The sequence below is a fragment of the Mandrillus leucophaeus genome, unplaced genomic scaffold (genome assembly GCF_000951045.1).
Source record: "Mandrillus leucophaeus isolate KB7577 unplaced genomic scaffold, Mleu.le_1.0 Scaffold246, whole genome shotgun sequence".
Taxonomy (NCBI): Eukaryota; Metazoa; Chordata; class Mammalia; order Primates; family Cercopithecidae; genus Mandrillus; species Mandrillus leucophaeus.
Window position 1 is genome coordinate 2,955,797 of NW_012102543.1, and position 23,988 is coordinate 2,979,784.

A 23,988-nucleotide genomic window follows, 5' to 3' on the forward strand; every position below is an offset into this window, starting at 1 on the left:
CCATAAATATCAACGAATCAAGTGTTCCAACATAAACAATCACCTTCCTCAACAAACGCCAAGGTTTCCAGTCTTGTGCATTAGCACCATATCTAACCAGCTGTTCAAGTCAGCACCCAGAATCATCCTGGATCCTCTTCTAGCTCATATATCTTTATCCAGACAGTCCACAAATATATTCATGAAATCTAATTTTAGTAAAGTACCTCATAATTTCAAGATTAAAGTGGAACAGTGTCCTTTGATCCCTCCTGCTTAGACTTCAATCTTCACAATGGAGAAAAGTAACCTTTCTAAAATGCAACTCTGATCATTTCCTTTCACTGCCTCAAATACATTCATGGTTTTGCATCTTTACCCCAACACATTCAGGATAAAAGCTATTTCATGATCCAGCCTTTGCTTACCTTTCTAGCCTTAGAGGAATGACCTTAGATGTCATCTTTCCTCATGTACCCAAACCTCCAGAAATTCCAAATCATTTGCCATTTCCTCTACACAACACATTTTCTTTACAAGCCCATGGGTCTTCATCTCTTGCTTCAATTAGCTAATGCCCAAAATCTGGTTATATCACCTTCCTGGAAAATTGTCTTTAATCTCTTTTGGCAGAATAAAGTAGTCTTAATTTGTATACCCACAGAACTGCTTTCATAACCTTCGTTATGCTGTATTGAACATGTTGGTTGACTTGTTAATCACCGCTAACCTACAAGTTCCTTCAAAGCAGAAAACGGTTTAGCATAACAGCTGGTACACATAAATGCTCTACAAATGCTACTTAAATGAGGCAAGGAAGGATCTGTGAGTCACTTGTCATAGTCCTTTCAAACCTAACATTCTCTGACTGTCTTGCACTAGTTGCCAAACAAAAAACGAAAACAACCCACAAGTATGCGTGAGGAACTGAAAGCTGTCTACAAAAATGTTTAAATTTTTATGTTTACAACTTGTTGACCATCTTTTAAAGGGAAGTTCATAAGGCTCATCCAGATCTTCTAACCCAATGACATTAAATTTCAGTATATTACTTTTTATTAGCATGTATCTTAAATTGCAGTCCTTGAACTTGTTTTTATAAGTTTAAAAAACTGTGATATGAAAAGTAGTTAAATTCTTAACTAGAATTTTAAAATTGACTTCACATTCTGTAATTACTATGCCTACCCTTATACCAGATGAGCCTAGTTTTCAATAATCTGTTTCTAATATTAACCTATGACTACTGCAGGAAAAATAATTTTCTTTTAGTAATGGTTAACTATTAAACTGTTTTCAAATTCAAAGTAGTTGAGAATGAGAATAATGTTTAACATATGAAGACCACGAAAATTAATGCTAAGTGGCCCCAAGGGAAAAAATCACTATTAGTTGATTTTAAAACAACATTCATATAGAAATACAGCCTTAAAGACAAAACATACTATAATTTATTGCTCACCTTTAAAGCTCCATAACATAATCCATACAATAAGGCTACTGCCACAATGCTACAGATAAAACTGTAAAGTGCTGCAAGCAGGCTTGTAGTGGCTAGACAGGAGAAGAAAAAGGAAAGAAATATTTTATTAAAATATATGAAAAAAATTAAAAGGTCACTGAAAAGCATTTAAAATATTATAATGGCAACTATCATTAAATATCTACTAATCTGAATTTTAAAAATTCAGTTACTTCATTTTGTTCTTTCAAAAAGATTTTGACATGACAGAGATTTGCTATCCTGAATCTTTGTTACGAGATAAACTATATTCATCTTGGAAGTAATGAACATTTATATGTAGCAAGAAAAAATTTTATCTATATTATGCTTCAAAAATCTATCTATTAACAAAAAATGTGGAAAAATGAAGCTTTCAGAGGCCTGAAAAGGAACTGGAGATGTATTAAGTGTTCACTGAAAAATATTTATCTATGTAAACAGAACCTGTGTTACCCACAGAAGTAAATCTGTATTCCCATGTGTTAATTTTCAGAAAAAAGTGTAGATCTAATTGCTAACAATAACAACAAAATAGATACTTTAGATACTGTAGATCTAATTGCTAACAATAGCAACAACAACGAAATAGATAATTACTAATACTCCAATGGGCATATTAGTAATAAGGAACAGGAGATGGCTAAGATATCTAGACTTTACTTTTAAAACATGGGTAACAGACTTTCTTTAATTTAATAATAATAATCATAAAAGAAATCTACAGAAAAAATTCCTTGAGATATCAGAAACCTAATACCTTGCACAAGTTTGTAAATTATAGTATGACAAAAGCTCATTATCATAAATTACCTACACTAAGCCCTCCCCATAGTATTTAGGGTAATATAACACCAGTAATAGTCCCTAAATATTCAAACTGTCTTCTACCCATTAAGCCATGCTGATTTGATGAAATGAGTTCTGTCTTAATTCATACTCATTCAAAAAATTTTCAGAACATTAAAAATTCTCTAGTATGATACACAGCAACACAGAAAAACTCAGTTTCTATCTAAAATTAAAGCCATGATGTCAACTTTTCATCAGCAGAGAGGATTTCAATGCATATGCTTGGAAAATATATGAGGCCTGAAAATGTGAAATGTGTAGAGAAATGAACTATAAAGTTACAGTAATCTCTTTCCCTTTCATTTTCTCTAGTTGCACACTCATCTTTCAGTAAAATTTTAAATGGTTAAACTAAATAATGGTATATTTTAACCATGGTGTATGCCGATATGATTATTTTCAAGTTCTACAAACCATTATCTATACCAGGGTAATATGAGTATTATCTTATTTTTAAAATAAAATATACATATGATATGGAAATAGATTTTCTAAGTATATCAATTCATAGCCACATATTCTACTCAATGAACAGAGATAGTTCTTAAAAGCTTATTTATTAGTAAAATGCTTTTATTTTGGTGTTACCATTCTAAGGATAAAACAAGGCTCTGAAACCAAATATGAAGACCTACTAAATGCACATACTGGTTTAAAATCCAAATGTAATGCTATGTATCAAACCTCAATCTATTCAGGATAGATGATCTTTTATAAATACCTCTTAAGTACATATAGGTTCCATGTAAACTCACTATAACTTTTAGTTGCAGACATTATTTTATTACTTCTTACACATCTGCTTCATTATACCTGGCTCTTTCTCTAAAGTAGCAGACTTGACTATTTTTTTCTATCCACAAATTAATTGCTTCTCAGTCTTCAATTACTTAATGTCTTTTTTTTTTTTTCTAATTTCAAGCCTGAAGTGAAAACTGGAAAAGCATTTTAATGGTCAGTTTATTACTTCATGATCTATAAAGGTAATACTGTCATCTATAATTTTTATAAAGAAACACTCACCATTACCACCAAAAATATGAATATCCAATTGTTCACAAAGGTACATTACAAATGTATTCACCTGAGGCAGGAGACCAATGAAAAACACTATTGGGAAACAGAGTGTAAACACTATAAAAAGAAAGAAAAGTATATTTAAAAATATTATACTATATCCATTCTTGTGTCTACTGAGAGGTCATAATTCATTTTTTTGGTCCACTGAGAGGTCATAATTAATTTTTTTAAATCCCAAATTAACATAAACTACTAGGCAATTTTTAAAAGACAGTATTTTAAATTATACATCTCAACAAAAATTGCTTGGTTAGTAAATAACATCTTTTCAATCATAAACAATACTTTTTAAAGTTATTTCAACCATTTTCACATAATAGAAACCTAAGATAACAAAACCAAAAAAAAATTATCCATTACATTTACTCCAAGAACAAAAGAATTACTATAATATTTGCTCATCATTAGCTTTATTCACTCATAATAGTCCTATCACTTTGTTTCTCAGAGCAGATAACAATAGCAAAATAAGCTTATTAAAAACTATTTAAAGCTGTATAATTGATATATTTATCAGTAAAATGTTGATATACAAATAAATTCATTTTAAGATTAGAGATACTTTAACATGACTCACCTATAACTAAATCCCTGGCTGATATAAACACCAGTGGATTGGTAAAAGTTATTCCATATAATTTGAACTTGGTTGCAGTCAGGTTTCTGCTACCATAATCCAAGAGCCAAATAAGACCACAACATAAGCAGAAATAAACTGGTCTACTGTAGGCAATGATACGATTATGACCCTGAAAATGAGAAAATGATATTTTTTAAAGTCAGTTTAGTTAATTTTAAGAGTCACAAATAACTACTGAGATCACTGATGGCTTCATTCTAAGGATTCATAATTTTTCCATATGGAAGCCAGATTTCTGACAATCACAGAAAGGATTAACAAATATAGAGAGGAGGAAGAGTAATAGAATGAACTCTTGAGATACTGGACTGAAACAGAAGTATCAGTGTGAAGTTTTTTTGTTGTTGTTATTATTTATTCATTTATCTATTTATTTTGAGACAGGGTCTCTCTCTGTCGCCCAGACTGGAATGCAGTGGAGCGCTCACAGCTCACTGTAGCCTCGGCCTCCTGAGCTCAAGTGATCCTCCCGCCTCAGCCTTCCAAGTAGCTGGGACTACAGGCACACATCACTGCGCCTGTTTAATTTTTTTAGAGTTAGAGTTTCGCCATGTTGCCCAGGCTGGTCTCAAACTCCTGGTCTCAAGTGATCTGCCCACACTGGGCTTCCATAGTCTCATTATTTTTAATATGCATACAGACAGATATAGGAATAGGTTATATATATGTATACATGTGTGTATATATGTACATACATACATACACCTCCTAGCTTTATCCACTAAGAGGACCTAGATGCAATGAGATTCTAGCAATAATGATTACTAGCAACCAGATCTTACTTTATAAATACCATTACCTACCAAAAAAGGTGGGGGGGGGGGCTCCATAGAGAAAAGACTGGTTTCTGGCTACGACAGGGAAAGTATAAGATGACCCTGGAACATATTGTTGTGACAAAAAGGTAGAAAGTACTTAAAGAATGACAGAGATATGTCAAAAGGACACAGAAAGCAGTGTGATGGACTCCCAATGGCTAAATCAGGGACAATTTGAGCATCAAAATAAATACTACTAGTAACATTATAGTCCATTGAATAAAATAATCAATTTATCCACATCAATATATACATACATATATAAGAAAGAGGGGAAAGCTCTTCCTTATAGTATTAATAAAAGGTCAACTAATAAATGTAGAAGGAATGATGGGATGAGAAAAATCATCATTTAGCAACCAATAAGTAACTGAATCAGGCAAGAAACATCAGTAGATACTAAAACAACTGGATAGAAATTTATGGAGGACACATATACAGTCTCAAGGTATCTCTCCATGAGGTATTTATTTTATTTATTTATTTGAAGTATTTATTATCTGTAAGAGAAAAACAGTAACATTACAGTAGAGTACTGGTTCTTAAGGAAGTAGGAGGGGGTTTTGCTCCCCAGTGCACATATGGGAATCTGGACACATTTCTATTGTCACAGTTGGGGAAGTGGTGCTACCAGCATTTAGGAGGTAGCACCAGAGAGGATGCCAAACATCCTACAATGCATTGGACAGCATCCCCTACCCTCAAACAAAGAATTAGCTGGCCAAAATGTTAATACTGCAGAGATTTCAGACACCCTGCAGACAATACTCTTAACCAGAAGATCAAACTTAACATCACTAGTAAAAGGATAAATCAATATGTGCTTCCTAATACGATGTACTTTTGTAGTATTCCTACTTTAAAAAGCATGGCCTTATCAAATCAGAAAGAAACATCATCAGCACCATAAGACAGGGTGAAAAAATAAAACTTAAAAAACATTTTTTAAAAGAAAAAAACATCAGACAAACTCAAATTAAGGGATGGTCTATAAAATAACTGCCCTATATCCATCAAAAATTTCAATATAATGAAAGATAGTTACCGAAGAATTGCTCCAGATTAAAGGAGATTTAAGAGACCAAACATAATCAGGGACTTTCTTTGCCAATGAAGACAATAGGCAAAATCTATTTGAGTAAGATCTACATATTAGAAGACAGCATTGTATCAACATTAATATTCTAATTTTGATAATTATCTTGAATTAACATAAAGGAATATCTTTGTTTCTAAGAAACACACACTGAGACACTTAGAAGTAAAGGGGCATCATGTCAGCTAGCACAGAGAAAGGAGGAAAAAAGATCACGTGCTAGAAAGGGATTAAGCAAATATCATAAATGTTAACATACAGATCTGGATGAATGGTATCTGAAATTCTTTGTACTACCCTTGCAACTTTAAGTTTGAAATTAGGCCAAAATAAAAAGTTAAAAAGCAATGTTTCCATATATTATTGCACTTCAAAAATATTCTTGCAAAATAGTAAACATAATCAGTCAAAAAAAAAAAAAAAAAAACTTGCCTCTTTGTTTCATTTTGCTCATCCATTCCCATTATTCATTATTCCAGCGAAAGGATTTAAAAAATTATATTCAAGGAAAAAAATCATAAACTATTCTTGAAGTCTGTTTTTGAACTACTTTAAATAGAATATCCTTTGTTCTATTAAAAACTCAACGTAGATCTAAAATTGGATTCCACTTCACAATACATAGTGCTAGGCGGATAATATTTTTGTCTAAAGTCACAAAGTGAATAACAAAGTTTTTATTCAATGGTCTTAACACCAGACTCATGTATTACTTCTTTATTCTTGCTCCTAATGGTACTCAAGTGAAGTTCTTCCTACATCAAAATTATATTTTCAATACTTATTCATAAGCTATTATTCAAAATTTATTAAACATAAATAATAATGAGTTTATAAGAACCATGTCTACTCCCTGAAACAGACTGTCAAACAATGAATTATTATGCTCATTTCCAACCAAGTTTAGAGTCCACAAGTACAATGTCATTTTATTTCAAGCTAACAAAACACCTGTATTTCTAGTAGTGTGTCAAAACATTGATGAGGAAAATAGTAACATAAATTTTAGTTCAGTTTGATGCATTCCAAACAAAACAAAACAAAACAAAACAAAAAAACAAAAACCAAACTACAAATGCTATGATAAATGTTAACGACCTACAATGTACAGCCATATTAAGAGTGACTTACATGTCTGGGAGAAGAAGAATCTGGTTGAACACTCTAAAAATGAAACAGAAAGATAAATTACACTCTTGAAGTCTTGCTAATTTTACAACCAACTTTCAAAATGCCTGAAATGATCTTAAGTAAATATTCCACAACCACAAAATGACCTATATTAATAATTCTGTTCCAGAGATGAAACATCAGCTCCAGATACCAGTGTCACTTTGATATTAAAAACATCTCAAATCTTTCCTGATAAGAGTCAGGAAATAAGATTATTTATTATTTATTTATTTGTATCTATCTTAATGTTTCTGCAATAGCATATGATAGATTCATCTTACTGTTTGGCTTTTTGTTATAGACAAGTGTAGTTAAGGTATATTACATACAAGTATAGCATTTCTCACAGGACATTATTCATTCAGGAAATATACAATAATAGGGGTTTGCTTATAACAACAATTCTAGTTCTGCCCATAAATTCCAAGCTTACTAAATAATTCAATGGTATTTGTAATAAAGATATTATCTGCATTTTCATATCAAAATAATCAAATAAGTAAAGCTGTATCCTTTTAAGAGACTTTATTAACTTCCCATAAAAATGTTCAGAAGGTATTATGCAGCTACGTCCCTAATCATGACTTTTCTCCCAAGTTTCAGTTCATTTCTGATGGCATACCATACAATTTCACTAGGATTGTCTAGCACCACCCTACCATTCGACATTGGGCCGAGCTGAGTTTGGCATTTGGCCTTTGGCTAGATTGGACTCCAGATAATCCATAAACTCTTTTAATCACAACACCTATCTTCTAAAAGCTTCTGTTCTTGTCTTTCTTATTCCTGTTTATGACATTATTATTCTTCTTGTCAACTAGTTGCAAAAATCTGTCACCTTTTACCTTTTCCATATTTAACCACATTAACCTGAAAGCAGTGGACAAAATTAATTGGACCATGGAGACACCAGAGCCAGAAAACGAATTTAAATGATTTAAGGCACTAAAGGTATAGTACAAGAATGACAACCAGTAATTTTAATACGGAATCATTAAATGTTATCAAAGGGACTGAGTTACTTGTTATTAGGGATCAAGGAGGAAGGAGCGGAGACTCTAAGATTTTTAGTTGGTATATCACTGCCAAAAGCAAAGATATTGGGAAAGAAAAATTAACCAGGAGATGATTAATTTGCTATTTTTAAAATGTCTGTTAGATATATAGGAATAAAGCTTGCAAAAGAGGTGAAGACTTTGAGATATAAATCTGGACATAACTCATACACAAAGTCAACAAATAAAGTAATAAAAAAGGATGACTTCAATGCCAAGGAACTGTAAACCGAGAAGATAACCACATAAAATCCTAGAGAATTCTCATAAATTAAGCAGTTGAAAGAAGAAAGAGGGATCAACAAAGGAAAAGAGAGTCATCTGAAAAATGCAAGAAGCATGAGGGTGGTATAAAGTCACAGATCAAAAATGAGAAGAATATCAAAATGGAAGAGTATCCATAGGTATTAAATGATGTACCATTCATAAAGCACGGAGACTTAAGAAAATCAATTTAGCAATTAGATTGATCATTAGCAACCACAAAGACTATAATGTCAGTACTGCAATGAGGAAAGTATGGACGGGTCTTAAAGAAATAAAGCAGATGACCTAGGCTTACTCCACATGTCTAGCTGTAAATGGAGAGAGAAAAAAAAGGATGGACAGTTGTTAGTAAACACAGAACTACGTGAATGGTTTTCCAGCTGTGGGAGGGCTCCTCTTCAAGGAGAACTACAAACCACTGCTCAAGGAAATAAGAGAGGACGCAAACAAATGGAAAAACATTCCATGCTCATGGATAGGAAGAATCAATATTGTGAAAATGGCCACACTGCCCAAAGTAATTTATAGATTCAATGCTATACCCATCAAGCTACCACTGACTTTCTTCACAGAATTAGAAAAAACTACTTTAAATTTCATATGGAACCAAAAAAGAGCCCATACAGCCAAGACAATCCTAAGCAAAAAGAACAAAGCTGGAGGCATCACACTACCTGACTTCAAACTCTACTACAAGGCTTCAGTAACCAAAACAGCATGGTACTGATACCAAAACAGATACAAAGACCAAAGGAACAGAACAGAGGACTCAGAAATAACACCACACATCTACAACCATCTGATCTTTGACAAACCTGACAAAAATGGGGAAAGGATTCCCTATTTAATGAATGGTGTTGGGAAAACTGGCTAGCCAAATGCACAAAACTGAAACTGGACCCCTTCCTTACACCTTATACAAAAATTAACTCAAGACAGATTAAAGACTTAAACATAAGACCTAAAACCAAAAAAACCCTAGAAGAAAACCTAGGCAATACCATTCAGGACATAGGCATGGGCAAACACTTCATGGCTAAAACACCAAAAGCAATGGCAACAAAAGCCAAAATTGACAAATGGGATCTAACTAAACTAAAGAGCTTCTGCACAGCAAAAGAAACTATCATCAGAGTGAACAGGCAACCTACAGAATAGGAGAAAATTTTTGCAATCTATCTATCTGACATACGGCTAATATCTAGCATCTACAAGGAACTTAAATTTACAAGAAAAAAAAATCCCATCCAAAATTGGGTGAAGGATATGAACAGACACTTCTCAAAAGACATTTATGTGGCCAAAAAACATATGAAAAAAAGCTCATCATCAATGGTCATTAGAGAGATGTAAATCAAAACCACAATGAGATACCATCTCACGCCAGTTAGAACGGCAATCATTAAAGTCAGGAAACAACAGATGCTGGAGAGGATGTGAAGAAATAGGAAAGCTTTTACACTGTTGGTGGGAGTATAAATTAGTTCAACCATTGTGGAAGACAGTGTGGCAACTCCTCAAGGATCTAGAACCAGAAATACCATCTGACCCAGCAATTCCATTACTGGGTATATACCCAAAGGATTATAAATCATTCTACTATAAAGACACATGCACATGTATGTTTATTGTGGCACTGTTCACAATAGCAAAGACTTGGAACCCACTCAAATGCCCATCAATGATAGACTGAATAAAGAAAATGTGGCACATATACAACACGGAATACCATGCAGCCATAAAAAAGGATGAGTTCATGTCCTTTGCAGGGACATGGATGAAGTTGGAAACTATCATTCTCAGCAAACTAACACAAGAACAGAAAACCAAACACTGCATGTTCTCACAAGTGGCAGTTGAACAATGAGAACACATGGACACAGGGAGGGGAACATCACACACTGGGGTTGTCAGAGGAGGGGAAGTAGGGGAGGGATAGCATTAGGAGAAATATCTAATGTAGATGACGGGTTGATGGGTGCAGCTAACCACCATGGCATGTGTATACCTATGTAACAAATCTGCACATGTATCCCAGAACTAAAAGTATTAAAAAAAAAAATCTACTACTATTAAAAAAAAAAAAAGAATGCTAGTTCTTATTTTAACAAATACAGTTTTCTTTTAGGCTGGGCGTGGTGGCTCATGCCTGTAATCCCAGCACTTTGGGAAGCTGAGGCAGGCGAATCACAAGGTCAGGAGTTTGAGACCAGCCTGACCAACATGATGAAACCTCGTCTCTACTAAAAATACAAAAATTAGCCAGGCATGGTGGCATGTGCCTGTAATCCCAGCTACTCAGGAGGCTGAGGCAGGAGAATTGCTTGAACCTGGGAGGCGAAGGCTGCAGTGAGCCAGATTGTGCCATTGCACTGTAGCCTGGGCGACACAGCAAGACTCCATCTCCAAAAAACAAAACAAAACAAACAAAACAAATACAGTTTATTTTAATATAAAAAATTTGTTTTTAGGAAGTTCTAATTTACATACAATTATTTTTAAGGTTTATATCCCCCTTTGGCTCTCTACATAATCTTGTGTAAACATCCAAGAAAAGTAAGCCTAAAAATAATTATCTTACTATAATTCAGTAATTACTACAAAATCCTCTGCCTTTTAACACAAATATAATTCCATAGCATAAAAAGACGAGATGCTGGTACCTTAAGCAGTGAGTATTGACAGCTGGCTATGACAAGGCAGAACTGGAAGACCCAGATATCTCTGAAGAATCCTTGTATGAGAAGAATAGATCCCAAAAAGGCCACGAGAATAGCCAGGATGACAGCTAACACATTTTCCAGGATCTCACGATTTCTACAGATAGAAAAACTTATGAGTAAGTATATCATAAGTATAAGAAATTAACCAAATGGAAAAAAGGGAAGACATAAATATGAAGTTCCTAATATGCCAGATGTCTTTTTGGTACTGAGTTTGAACAAGGTTTTAGATCATACTGAAAACAAACTAGTTTCATGTGGACACAACATGAATTCTTATATACAAATAAAACATGCTACAATGAATTCCAATTACATAATATAGTTTTAAATTTCTATTTTAAAAATGTTACTCTCCTTAATATCTGCTTTTCTATTCTATTTGTTGCAAAATAGTTAACAAACTTGGATGGCAAATAAAATACGTACACAAAGAATCACATTATGTTTAAAAACCAAAATCTCTAGTTTCTAGAAAATTAAATTTAAAACATTTGTTACATGGCAAAATTGTAACAAAATTCTGGCACTAAGTGATTTCACTTCCCCCATCTCTCAGTCATCTGAAAGAATTAGAAAATTCACTTATTAGAATTATTTAAATATGGGCTCTTACATATCTTGAAAATGAAGGTAGTGACAAAGACCTCTATCTGCTTCTATTAAACTTCCTAAGACAATTCTATACTTCATTAAACTGACATTGAAAGAGAAACAATATGATGCTCGAGAGAGATATATATAGCAATGAAGATTATTTTTATGTCATACACACACAAGAATCTATCTCATTACTTCCTTGGAAATTTTATTCACAAAATGTTATACAAATACATCCTTTAGTATTTCCCTAAAATACTTTTAAGTCATATTTTTAAAGACTATTAAAAAATGAAAAAATGCTCAGCACATCTCGTACATAAAGAAAGCAGGACACAAAACCATGGGCACAGCAGGATATAAGTTCTGCTATTAAAAAATTAAACATATAGGTTAAAAAAGACAATATACCAAAAATGATATTACTAATAACGCTTCTCTCCATGGAATAATTATGGTTTGCTTCTGTCAAAACTTTGTACATATTTAAATTTTCTACAATAGTTAAGGAATTACTTTTATAATCATAAAAAAACTTAACAAATGTATTAACCCAATTCCATATTTATCACAATCAACTGGGCCTAAAAATAAAATTCATAAACATCTTTGTACTACTTCATTTAATGGTTCTACCAGATAAAAAAGTTCAACAGTATTTCCAAATCAATAAATTACTGGCATTTCCATTTGATTTTAGGTGGTAGTTATGCAATTTCAGGTTTGCTAAAATTTGATGACCTCTTTTCAATTCTGGGCCTGCCTGAATAGTGCCTCCCTTGTCACTGAACAGGTATTGTCTTTGGATTTTTAAAAATTTTCAATTTTGATGAGTCCAATGTATCAATTTTTTTTTTTTAAATGATCTTGGTTTTGGTGTCAGAGTCAAGTAATTTTGCCTAATCCAAGTTCATAAGAGTTTTCTCCTATGTTTTCTTTTTTTATTAGAAGTTTTGTTTTAGGTTTCACATTTAAGCCTATGATACATTTTCATAATGTGGAACAAGGTAAGGCTACAAGTTCTTTATTTCTGTTTATTTTTGAGATGGGGTCTTGCTATGTTGCCCAGGCTGGCCTCAAACAATCCTCTCACCTCAGCCTCTTGAGCACACACCTCTGCGTGCATCTCTATTTTTTCGCATATGGAAATCCAATTGTTCTACCACCATTTGTTGAAAAGGCTATCCTTTCTCCATTTCATTCATTTGAATATTATTTTGATGCCATCTGGGCCTAGAGTTTTCTTTTTGGGAAAGTTTCTAAACTACAATTTCCACTTATTTAATAGATGTAAGACAATTAAGGTCATATACTTCTTTCAGAATGAAATTTCATAATTTGTCTTTGAAGAAATTTGTCCGTTTGTCCAATGTTGAATTTATTTGCATGTAGCTGCTCATATCATTCTCTAATTATCATTTAATGCCTGTAGAGTCTGTAGTCATATCATAACTCACATTCCTGATATTGGTAATCTATGTCTTTCCTCTCCTTTTTTTTTTCTGCCCAGGCTGGCTAAAGGTTTATCAACTGATGTTCTCAAATTTTTCATTTCCTTGATTTTCTTTATTATTTCTGTTTCCTCATTTAATTGTTTTGTTCCTTACTATTACCTTCCTTCTGTTTACTTGGGCTTATGTGCTCTTGTTCTTCTAGTAAGTAGAAGGTGAAGTCACTGATTGGAGACCTTTGTTTTCTAATCTAGGTGTTTAGTGCTATAAATTTTCCTAAGTACTGCAGGTTAGTGGCATTCCCAAAATTCAGATATGGTGTGTTTTCACTTTCATTTAGCCTGAAATACTAATTTATCTCTTGACATCTTCTCTAATTGATGGGTTATTTAGAAGTGTTTAGTTTCCAAATATTTGGGGATTTTCCAAGGTTCTATTTGTTATTAATTTACCATTTAATTCACTATGTATGACTGGATAGTGGACCTTTTAAAATTTAATAACTCTTGTATTATGGCTCAAGATGTGACCTATCTTAGTAAATGTTCCGTGAGCACTTAGAAAAATGTATACTCACTTGTTATGGATGCAGTGTTCCATAAATGTCAACCAATTTAGGCTGGTTGATAATACTGTTCAAGTTCACTATATCCTCACTGATTTTCTAAATAATTATTCTATCAAGTATTTAAAGAGAACTACTGAAATCACCTATAACTGTGATTTGTCTATTTCTCCACTTCTATTAGCTTTTGCTTTATGAATTCTGAAGCTCTGTTTCAGGTGTACAAACATTTAGGACTGTTAAATCCTGTGGATTAATTGACTCCTTATCACTACGAAATGGGCTTCTTCACCCTTGGTAATATTCTTTGTTCTGAAGTCTACTTTATCTGACTTTAAAACAGCCAGTACAATAAGCCTTTTGTTAATGTTAGCATGGTATATCTTTTTCCATCTTTTAACCTGTTTGTTTTTATTTTATTTTGGTACAAAATAAAGTAAGTATTTGGTCTATGTTGCCCAGGCTCGTTTCGAAAACTGGGCCTCAAGAGATCCTCCCACCTCAGACTTCCAAAGTGCTAGGATCATAGGCATAAGCCACCACACTGTCCTCTGTTTTTATATTTAAAGTACCTTCCTTGTAGGCAGCTTGGAGTTAAGTGTTGTTCTTTTTTATATAATCTGCCAATTTCTGACTTTTTCTGACTCTATCATCTTGTCATTTGTTTCCTATTTGTCTCATCTATTCTCTGATCTTTTTCCACCTTATTGATTAACAGTAATTTTTATAATCTATCTTATCTCCTTTTTGACATATTAGCTACAACTCTTTTGTTATTTTAGTGGTTTCCTTATGATAGGTTTTGGTAAGAATTTTTAAAAATATGTTCATAGAGACAAGAGTCTTACTAGGTTGCCAAGGCTGGCCTCAAACTCCTAGGCTCAAGTGATCCTCCTGCCTCTGCCTCCCAAAGTGCTGGGATTACAGGTATAAGCCACTGCGACTAGCTTAGGGTTTACAATATACATTTATGACAGTCTACCTTCAAGTGATGATCACTTCACATATAAGAAACTTAAAATAGTATGCTTTTATTTCTCCCCTCTGCCTTTATGCTATTATCATAAATTTTACTTTTACATGTTATAAAGCAAAGCATTGTTATTTTCATTTAAACAGTCAGTTATCTCTTAAAGAAACTTACTAATAAGAAAAAATATTTTATATTTATCCATGTAGTGACTTACCATTTCTATTTATCTTTGTTCCTTTGGGTAGACTTATATTTCCATCTGAGATCACTTTCCTTCTGCCTGAAAGACATCCTCCAACATTTTTTGTAGCGTGGGGCTGCTCATAAAGAATTCTTCCCATTTTTTTCTGATCTGAAAATGTCTTTATTTCACTTTGGTTTTTAAAAGGTATTTTTGCTATGTATAGAACTGTAGGTTGACAGGGTTTCTTTCTTTTCAGTACTTTAAAGATGCTCCTCTATTGTCTTTTCACTTCATTATTTCCAACAATAAAAAGGATGTCTTCTTTATCCTTGCTCCTCTTTTTTTCTCTTGCAATTTTAACAATTTTTTCACTGGTTTTGAGCAGTTGTGTGCCTTGCTGTAGTTTTATTCAAGTATTTTATGCTTTGAGGTTCACTGGGCTTCCTGAATGTGTATTCATAGTTTTCATCAAATTTGGAAAGTTCTCCACCCTTATTTCTTCAAAATCTTTTGTCTCCTTGTTTCCTCTTGTAGTTGTCCCACAGCTTTTTCTCATTTTGTGTTCATACTCTTTTCACTGGGTACAGTGGACTCTTGTTTCATTCTGGATAGTTTCCATTACTATGCCTTCGAGTTCACTAATCTTTTCTTCTACAAGGTGCAATCTACCATTAATCCCATCCAGTGTATTTTTCATCTCGGGGATTATAGTTTTCAACTCTGTAAGTTTGATTTGGGACTTTTAAAAGTATCTTCTATGTCCGTAGTTAACTTTTTAAACATATGGAAAGCAGTTATAACTGTTTTAATGTCCTTGTCTGCTAATTCTAATATCTATGCAAGCTACAGTTTAGTCTCAACTGATTTATTATTCTTGTTACAGGTCATTTTCTCATTTCTTTGTACAGCTGGTCATCTTTGACTGAATCCTAGACATTGTGAATCTTAACTTGTTGGGAGCTGGGTATTTCTGGATTTCCATAAATCTTCTTAGATTTTATGTTACTTGGAAACCGTTTGATCCCTTCAGGTCTTGGTTTTATGACTTGTTAGGTGGGTGTGAAGTAGTGCTCCTGCTAGGGCTAATTATTCCCCACTTTTAAAGATCTTCCTGATTATTCTACATAAGGCACCATAAAATATGAACCCTAAACGTCTCCAATCTGGCTAGTAGGGACATACACTATTCCTAGTGCTGTGTGATTGCCAGTAACTGTTCCCCTGTTCCTTTTCACGTGGTTCTTTCCCTGGCCTCAAACAGTTTCCTCACATACAGGAACTTATCCATACTCTGCCAAACAGTCGAGGCAACTCAATGCAGATCTCTAAGGTTCTCTCTCTAAGCAGCTCTCTCCTCTCTGACAGTCTGTCCTATGGGCTCTAACTGCCATAGTCTCCCTGGACTTTCAGTTCTATCTCCTTAACTCAGGAAGTTGGCTGGACTCTACTTCAGTTCTCCCTATCTTGCAGCCTAGAAACTCTCTCAAAGCATTAAGCTGGGGCAACTGTAGAGCTCATGTTATTTGTTGTCATCTCTCAAGAATCACTGTCCTTTTTTCCTCATCTCCAATGTCTTGAAAACCACTGTTTCATGTACTTTGTCTATATTTGGTTGTTTCACATGGGATGATAAATTCAATCCTGTTACTCTATGTTGATTGGAAGCAGCTGTTGGTCACCAAGTTTGTAATACAGTAGACTCATGTGTTTGCCATTAAGGTAGCAGTGTTAAGAAACCCGGAAACAGAAGTTTCCTCTTATAACTGTTATATAGAACTTTGCATCATATTACCTATAACCTTAAGACCATCAACACCTCATATTCTTTGGCTTCTGAGTAGCAGTTGTATGAGTCTAACTGATTAACAAAAATAATTTCTTTGTATAAAGATATTGAAATTGCAACCAAAACATTTTTAATGGATTTAAGACAGTCAATGTTTAGAAGCCCTATTACCTTAACTTTTATCTCAAGAGGACAAAATCAGAAAACATCTCCCAACATGATAACCTAAAAACCTGGACACTTCACCTTAAAAATAAAATCTGCATATATCATTAATATCACACTATAATCTCACCTATCAAACAGGGCCAAAAGTGTGAGTCTGTCAAAGTTAATGCCGATCCACAGCTGGGGTAGAATCCAAAAGCGATAATAGTGTTTAACCTTTTGGGCAGCTTCTTCTGTTGGGCCGTACGTAGCTGCCAAATCAGGGCTTAGATCAATGTCCTGTTGCTCCAACAAATCTGTATCAATGGTCAATAGTCTATTCAACCGAATCTGTGGGAGAGAGAGCTAAAAGAAAGTCAGCATTGAAAGGCTTAAAATATCTTCAATATTTATTTGTTTATTCAAAATAAAATATCTTCATAATTCAAGAGTTACTCAGTTAGCTTATCAGTTATCTAAGCCCCTTAATTTTCTTCTCTAATACACTTTTTTTTTTGACATGGAGTCTCATCTGTCACCCAGGCTGGAGTATAGTGGCGCGATCTCGGCTCACTGCAACCTCTGCCTCCCTGGTTCACACAATTCTCTGCCTCAGCCTCCCGAGCTGCTGGGATTACAGGTACCTGCCACTATGCCCGGCTAATATTTTTTCTATTTTTTGTAGAGACGGGGTTTTACCATCTCGGCCAGGCTGGTCTTGAACTCCTGACCTTGTGATCCACCCGCCTCGGCCTCTCAAAGTGCTGGGATTACAGGCGTGAGCCACTGCACCCAGCCTACTCTTTATGAATATGTTATCACTACCAGAAACTATAGAAGGTGACAATAAAAAGTGAACTAAAACAAAATTAATTAATCAATAAATCTTTTGTAAATAATTGACTAGAAAGTGTTTAAAATCTTAAGATTTTTCTCAGGGAATGCTTAAGAAAAAATCTTAAGATTTTATAACCGTATAGCTAGTGAATCCATTAAAACCACTTACTGTGAATCCTTAGTGGCTTCTCTTCTCCCTGTCACAATTTATAGTCTTTTCTCCTTAAGCTTTGAACCTCATTATCAGTGTTAAATCTGAGCTCCACTGCATTGGATCCAATGGCAGCAACTCTCATTTCTTCCCATAGTCTCTCATCATTGTTGTTACTATATTTCCAAATCCCTCTGTTTTTTTTGTTTGTTTTGGCAAGCTGCTCACCTGAGGCTATACAAATTACTACACTACATTTCTTTTAACTTCAACTCATCCATTCATCAGTTTACCAGTTTTCTTTTCCTCAGAAAGCATCAAAAGTTGACTGTATCTGGCACAGCACTAGGCAGCATTTTGCTATCTCAAGGTTCCCATACCATTTAAAAGTAGAAAACAATAAAACAATCATCTTCCCATGTTTGCTTTCCTATGGAGTTTCCTGGAATACACTATAGACAAAAAGTAGGGACGGTTTTTACTTTTCAAACATGTATCTGGGTATAGTTGAGAAAATTTACTTCCAATATATAACACAGTCATTTCTATCTCTAAGCACTGACAAATACTTTCCAAAATACTTTTTAAAATACTCTATCCCAAGGCTTCTTAACCTTGTACTTTGGTTTCTTACCAAAGGACTTAGAAAAAGAGAGCAACTGGAGGACAGCAAAGTGATTTTGCCATATTTTCAAAACATTTTTTTGTAACTTCATCAATTTTATGGCTTTTATAGCTCTCTATAAAAATATATATTTCAGATTTAATCTGAAAATTTATCATGTTGTAAAAATAAAGAAAAACCTACCACATCATGTGGATAAAATCGAACTGAGGTAGAACTGGATACATGAGAATCTGTGTCACTAAAATAAAATAAAAAAGACTTTTAGGGAACAAACAGTTTGTCAAACAGAAAGAAAAATATATCCTTTAACAATCACATGAGATTCACATATCTTCACTTTTCCATGTTAACTTCAAAATGCAAAATAGCATTTTCGTAGAGTCGTGATAAGAGCATAGCCTCTGGGTCAGTGACTACATTCAAATCTCTTCAACTGAATGAGATCTTGGACAAGTTACCTACCCTCTTCATACTTCCGTTTCCTCTTCAGTAACATATGACAATAGTATCTATCTGTATCACAAGGTTCTTGTGAAAGTGTTTAAATGAGATAATCCAAAGAAAGCAATAAACATATTGCCAGAAGCCAGTAAAGACACAATAAATTTAAGTATAATGTAATAACCTACAATATAATTCAGTTTCCACAGTTCAGTTATGTTTGGATTTCAAAACTTGAGGCTTTACCACATTTATGGTGTAAGGAATTGTTCTCTTGAACTACATTAAACATAGTAACAGCATTTCTATCCCTCCATCCTCCTACTGTTTCCGTTGTTACAGAATCAGGGTAACAGTACAATTTAATAATTTTTTGAGAGGGTGAATTCTGAAACTAGACCAAAAGAGCTTAAAGAGCATAGTTATCTATATGTTCTACTTTTTTAGCATGTGAAGCTAAATGACTGCAATATTTTAGTGCTTCAAATGGTCCCTCAAAACAAAAAAATAAGTAAACAGCCCACAGATGTCTAACATTTAAATAGATGTGATCTATTATTAAACAGAAGTCCTAAAATAAGAATCAATAACTCTTGAGGGGAAAGAAAGCTCATTAATCAAGAACAGGTTTCAAAGTGCAATTTGAATAGATAAGCAATAAGATCAAAATTTTAGAAAACAAACATTTTAACACCTTCTAAAACTATAATTGTGTTATATGATCAAGATTTCTAATTTATTTGCTCTTCTCCTGACTTCATTATCTTACAAATTCCTTCGGGGGGGTGGGAAGAAACTAAAGGTAACATATGAGACATATTTTAAGAAATTCTTCCTTAAAGCCAGTAAAAGAAATTTTAAACAAAATGAAAGATGATTATTTAAAAAGGTACCTGACCAAACACTTAGAAGGAATTAAAATTTTAAAATTACATAAAGAAAGAGAACTGACAGGCTTGAACTTAGTTATGTAAGAACTTATAAGAAGAGTAAGTCCTGATTAGCTTTTATACATTATACAATATATAGAGAACATGAAATTTACAATTAAATTTGACACTGTGGGAAAACACTGTGCCCCTATAAGATCTTTGGGATATCTTGATTTAGTTTTTAAAACACAGAATAGCTTTTGTTTTAAAAATAATACTTTCTTTTTTCCATAGCAAAAAAAAATCTACCTTAAGTTTTTAGAAACAAATGCACTATGACAAATTATTAGAGTAAATATAAAGATGTTTTCAAAATAACTTTTATATCTGACCTGGTGACTACAGTTAACAATGTACTGTATACTTGAAAATCACTAAGAGAGCAGATTTAAGTGTCCTCACCACAAACAAGATTATAAGTATGTGAGGTAATACATGTTAATTTTAGCTCAATTTAGCCAATGTATACAGTATTTCAGAACATCAGGTTGTATGTCATAAATATTTATAATTTTTATTTGTCAGTTAGCAACATTAAACAATTATAAAAAACAAAAAAATTAACTTTTATAGTTCTAGGCTTAAAAACATTAAACATGGCAAACATATGAAAGTACATACACTCCTAATATGACTTCACACATACCAGATATTGGATGCTCTTCTTGCTGCTGGTTCAAAATTCACAAGTGACATATCACAGCCACCAGTCTCATACAGCGTAGAAGAGAACTTACCTAGCAAATAAATGATTATTTTAAAAAGCCATTAGAATACTCAGAATTTTCCCTTCACGATATACTAAATTTCGTAAGTTTTTACATCCTAAGAAAACATATCATAACCTTTATAAAAAAATATTTTTAAAACAATAATCTGCATGTAATTCAGCATGATGTGAGTTGAAAAGGAATGTTGGACAGTAGGCTAAAACATCGACATACAAAATCAGGTATTAAAAGGAAGGGACTTAAGTCAGCTTTGCAATATCAATCTCTTTTTTCTTTTTCCCACAGCACATTCTCTATTCAGGTGATCATATGAATGAATTTAACGTTTAAAAATCACCTGACAACTACTTGCAGGGGGTGAGTAGCCATTTGCAAAGCTTCTTAAGTTTGAAATAGCTCAAACTACAAGCCCACAAAATCTGTGACTGCATTCTGAGCTGTGTTTCTAAGAAGAAAAGTGTCCAAGTGTATCTAAGAAAGGTCAGTGAATTGAAAGAGCTAGTATTGCTGGTGATAATTAAATTATATTATTTAATGAACATTACTTGTATGTTTCTACCACAAGAGCACTACGAAACATTTAGAAACAGCAATTGCTATAACCAAGTATCACTATGAAACTGACAAAAGCTTTAAAAATCATATTGATTGCAAATGTTGCATATGAATATAGATTTTTTTAATTCTCTTAAGATGAACTTTATAATATCAAATGATTTCTGATAATGAAATTTTAAAACTCTACATACTGCCTGAGATGTATTCTTCCCCTCTGAGGATCTATGGTAGCCATATTGGTGATGAAAAGGGAGCATAAATTAATTAAATTTCCACGAGGGCAATGAAATGAGGTGTACAATTCTGCAACAACTTTGTCTAGTCCAGGGTGCTTTTTGAGTATTTATGAGGTTTTTATTTTATTAGCTGGAATTAATGAGGTTAAAAATAGGAATCTTTTTTTTCTTTTTTTTTGAGATGGAGTCTCACTCTGTCACCCAGGATAGAGTACAGTGGTGCAACCTCGGCTCACGGCAAGCTCCGCCTCCCGGGTTCACGCCATTCTCCTGCCTCAGCCTCCCAAGTAGCTGGGACTACAGGCACCTGCCACCACACTGGCTAATTTTTTGTATTTTTAGTAGAGACAGGGTTTCACCATGTTAGCCAGGATGGTCTTGATCTCCTGACCTCGTGATCCGCCCGCCTCGGCCTCCCAAAGTGCTAGGATTACAGGCGTGAGCCACCACGCCTGGCCAAAAATAGGAATTTTAAACGGCAATGTTGACTTGATGGCAAGGCTAAAAGTCAGATTTTTCTCCATGCCTACAATGCAAAGAGTGTGCAATAAGGATTTTTTATTTAAGTGAAATACTCTATAATGTACTAATATGACTAAGGGTTTACAGAACATCTCAAGCATTACTTCATTCTTTAAAATGACTAGAACCAGAAAAAAATAACAATTTGAATTATTTGAGTATGTTCTATGGATCATAAAAGTTATGGTGTTTTCTGTAGCCACATTTTTTTTTGTCAGAATAATATATTCTTGAGATAAGTTGGGGAAAAAAAAGTTTTCTATGAAATGCTCAGTTCATTTGCTGTCTTTTTTCAAGATGTGAGTTATTTAAGATGCCCCCCACCCCCGTCTTTAAGTCATAAGTCATTCATCCTTAGCACCTCTAATAGAAACTGCATTAATGAGCTAAAATGAAATGATACAAGCTGTCAGCTTGGCTACTTCTTAGATGTATCACTTTTTTAAAGTGGTAGGGTGAATTACAGAAGTTGCTACCAAAAAAAATTAAAAATACTGGCTCACTTAAAATTTAAAAATTTTTTAATTGTAGTTTTTATGCTCTGTTCTGTATTCATTTATTGGATAGTCAATAATTAACGGTGCTATCATAATTAAACTTACATTAAGAGAAAAAAGAAATATCTGCTCAAAATCACGGATTGCATAAATGCAGAATTATTATTAACTACATTAAATGACTAAATCATAGATTAACAAAGAGCAAAGGGCTTGGTTACTCCATGTGAAACTCAGTAAGAACAGAACGCATAAATGTATTGTCATAACATACTTTATACGTATTTTAGAAATAAGTTAATTCTGTATTCAGTAGAACCTAAACTGTCGTAGTATTTCTCAGCATTTAAGCTTTCCAAAGGATTTTTATTAATATATACGTTCTGTTCTTGGTATACTAAAAATAATATGTATCTGTAACAAAATCAGCTAAAGATATTATCTTTGTAATTTTCAGATGAAACAGTAAAAGAATATGTCATTATACTACCATGTTTTCTTTTATGTATAAATATCTAATATTAAATTTATATAGAAATAGTTGCATTTTAAATAAGTAAACATAAAGAATGCAAAAAAAAGCTTTTCGAGACAGAGAGTTGGAAGAATTGAGTAGTTCTATTACTACCTAAATTTACAACTCTGAATGATTCTATGCAAATTACTAGTAAGTAATAAAATCTAAAAATTTAAGCAGAAGCATAAATATGTCTAAAAGGGAGGCTATGATTTTAACAGAAGTACATGACTTCAACAGTGCTTTTCTTCTTTTCCTTAAGAGACTTTTGTCTATTAAGCAGAAGCATGTTTAGGTTCTCAAAAATACACATGGCACTTATCAGAACAAACTAACACTGTAATAAGGCCTCATGGTGTAGTCCCAACTTCACTCCAAAAGAACAATTCTATGTACTTTAGAAGTACCAAATTTTACTCCGAAGATGAACACATTAGAAAAAAATTACACTAAAAATGTATTTTAATGTGCTAATGTAACCTACTGAAGGCAGCTTAAAAAATAACCAACCAGAAATAAATATATATTACTATTGGTTTATAAAGATTATGTTAAATTTGTACAAGTTTTCTTGGCATACACAGCAATTTTACTATTTCTTTTGGGATTAAAACCATCATATTTAAACTTTAGGTCCAAAGTAAAATGTGCCGTTACAATACCCCTATTTTAATATTATTCTGCATTAAGAAAAATGCTTCAATACTAATTTTTTCTAATAAACAGAGAAGAAAGCAGAGCAAAGAAATATGTCCTTCTCACATGAATTTGGATTATAAACTAAGCCATCTCATCATGATTCAACTGTAACCAATTAATTATATCTGATAGAATGCCTCTGTCATGATTTAAGGAGAAAAAAAATCAATTTCTAACAAAATAAACAAGATTACAAACTGGAATTTCAGACTTGTAAAAATTATACTGGCCAAGGGTCTGCATCTCTAAAGACACATACACAAAAAGCTGATATGCCAGACTTGTAAAAATTATACTGGCCAAGGGTCTGCATCTCTAAAGACACATACACAAAAAGCTGATATGCCAG

The 23,988-nt window shown here is 33.2% G+C and overlaps 1 protein-coding gene across 2 annotated transcripts in view; it reads right to left on the bottom strand.

Annotated features, from left to right (window-relative positions):
• PCNX (pecanex homolog (Drosophila)) overlaps positions 1 to 23,988 on the bottom strand; it is a 171,172-nt gene that overhangs the window by 91,905 nt on the left and 55,279 nt on the right. Inside the window, exons 8-15 of one of the 2 annotated variants that reach the window (XM_011983136.1) lie at positions 20,526 to 20,616; positions 18,687 to 18,744; positions 17,039 to 17,256; positions 11,125 to 11,278; positions 7,098 to 7,130; positions 3,990 to 4,161; positions 3,356 to 3,466; positions 1,442 to 1,533 (exon numbers count right to left, since the gene is read on the bottom strand). In XM_011983136.1, coding sequence (XP_011838526.1) covers positions 1,442 to 1,533; positions 3,356 to 3,466; positions 3,990 to 4,161; positions 7,098 to 7,130; positions 11,125 to 11,278; positions 17,039 to 17,256; positions 18,687 to 18,744; positions 20,526 to 20,616 — 929 coding nt within the window. The remainder of the gene's footprint in view (positions 1 to 1,441; positions 1,534 to 3,355; positions 3,467 to 3,989; positions 4,162 to 7,097; positions 7,131 to 11,124; positions 11,279 to 17,038; positions 17,257 to 18,686; positions 18,745 to 20,525; positions 20,617 to 23,988) is intronic. The other variant, XM_011983137.1, reaches the window with a different exon arrangement.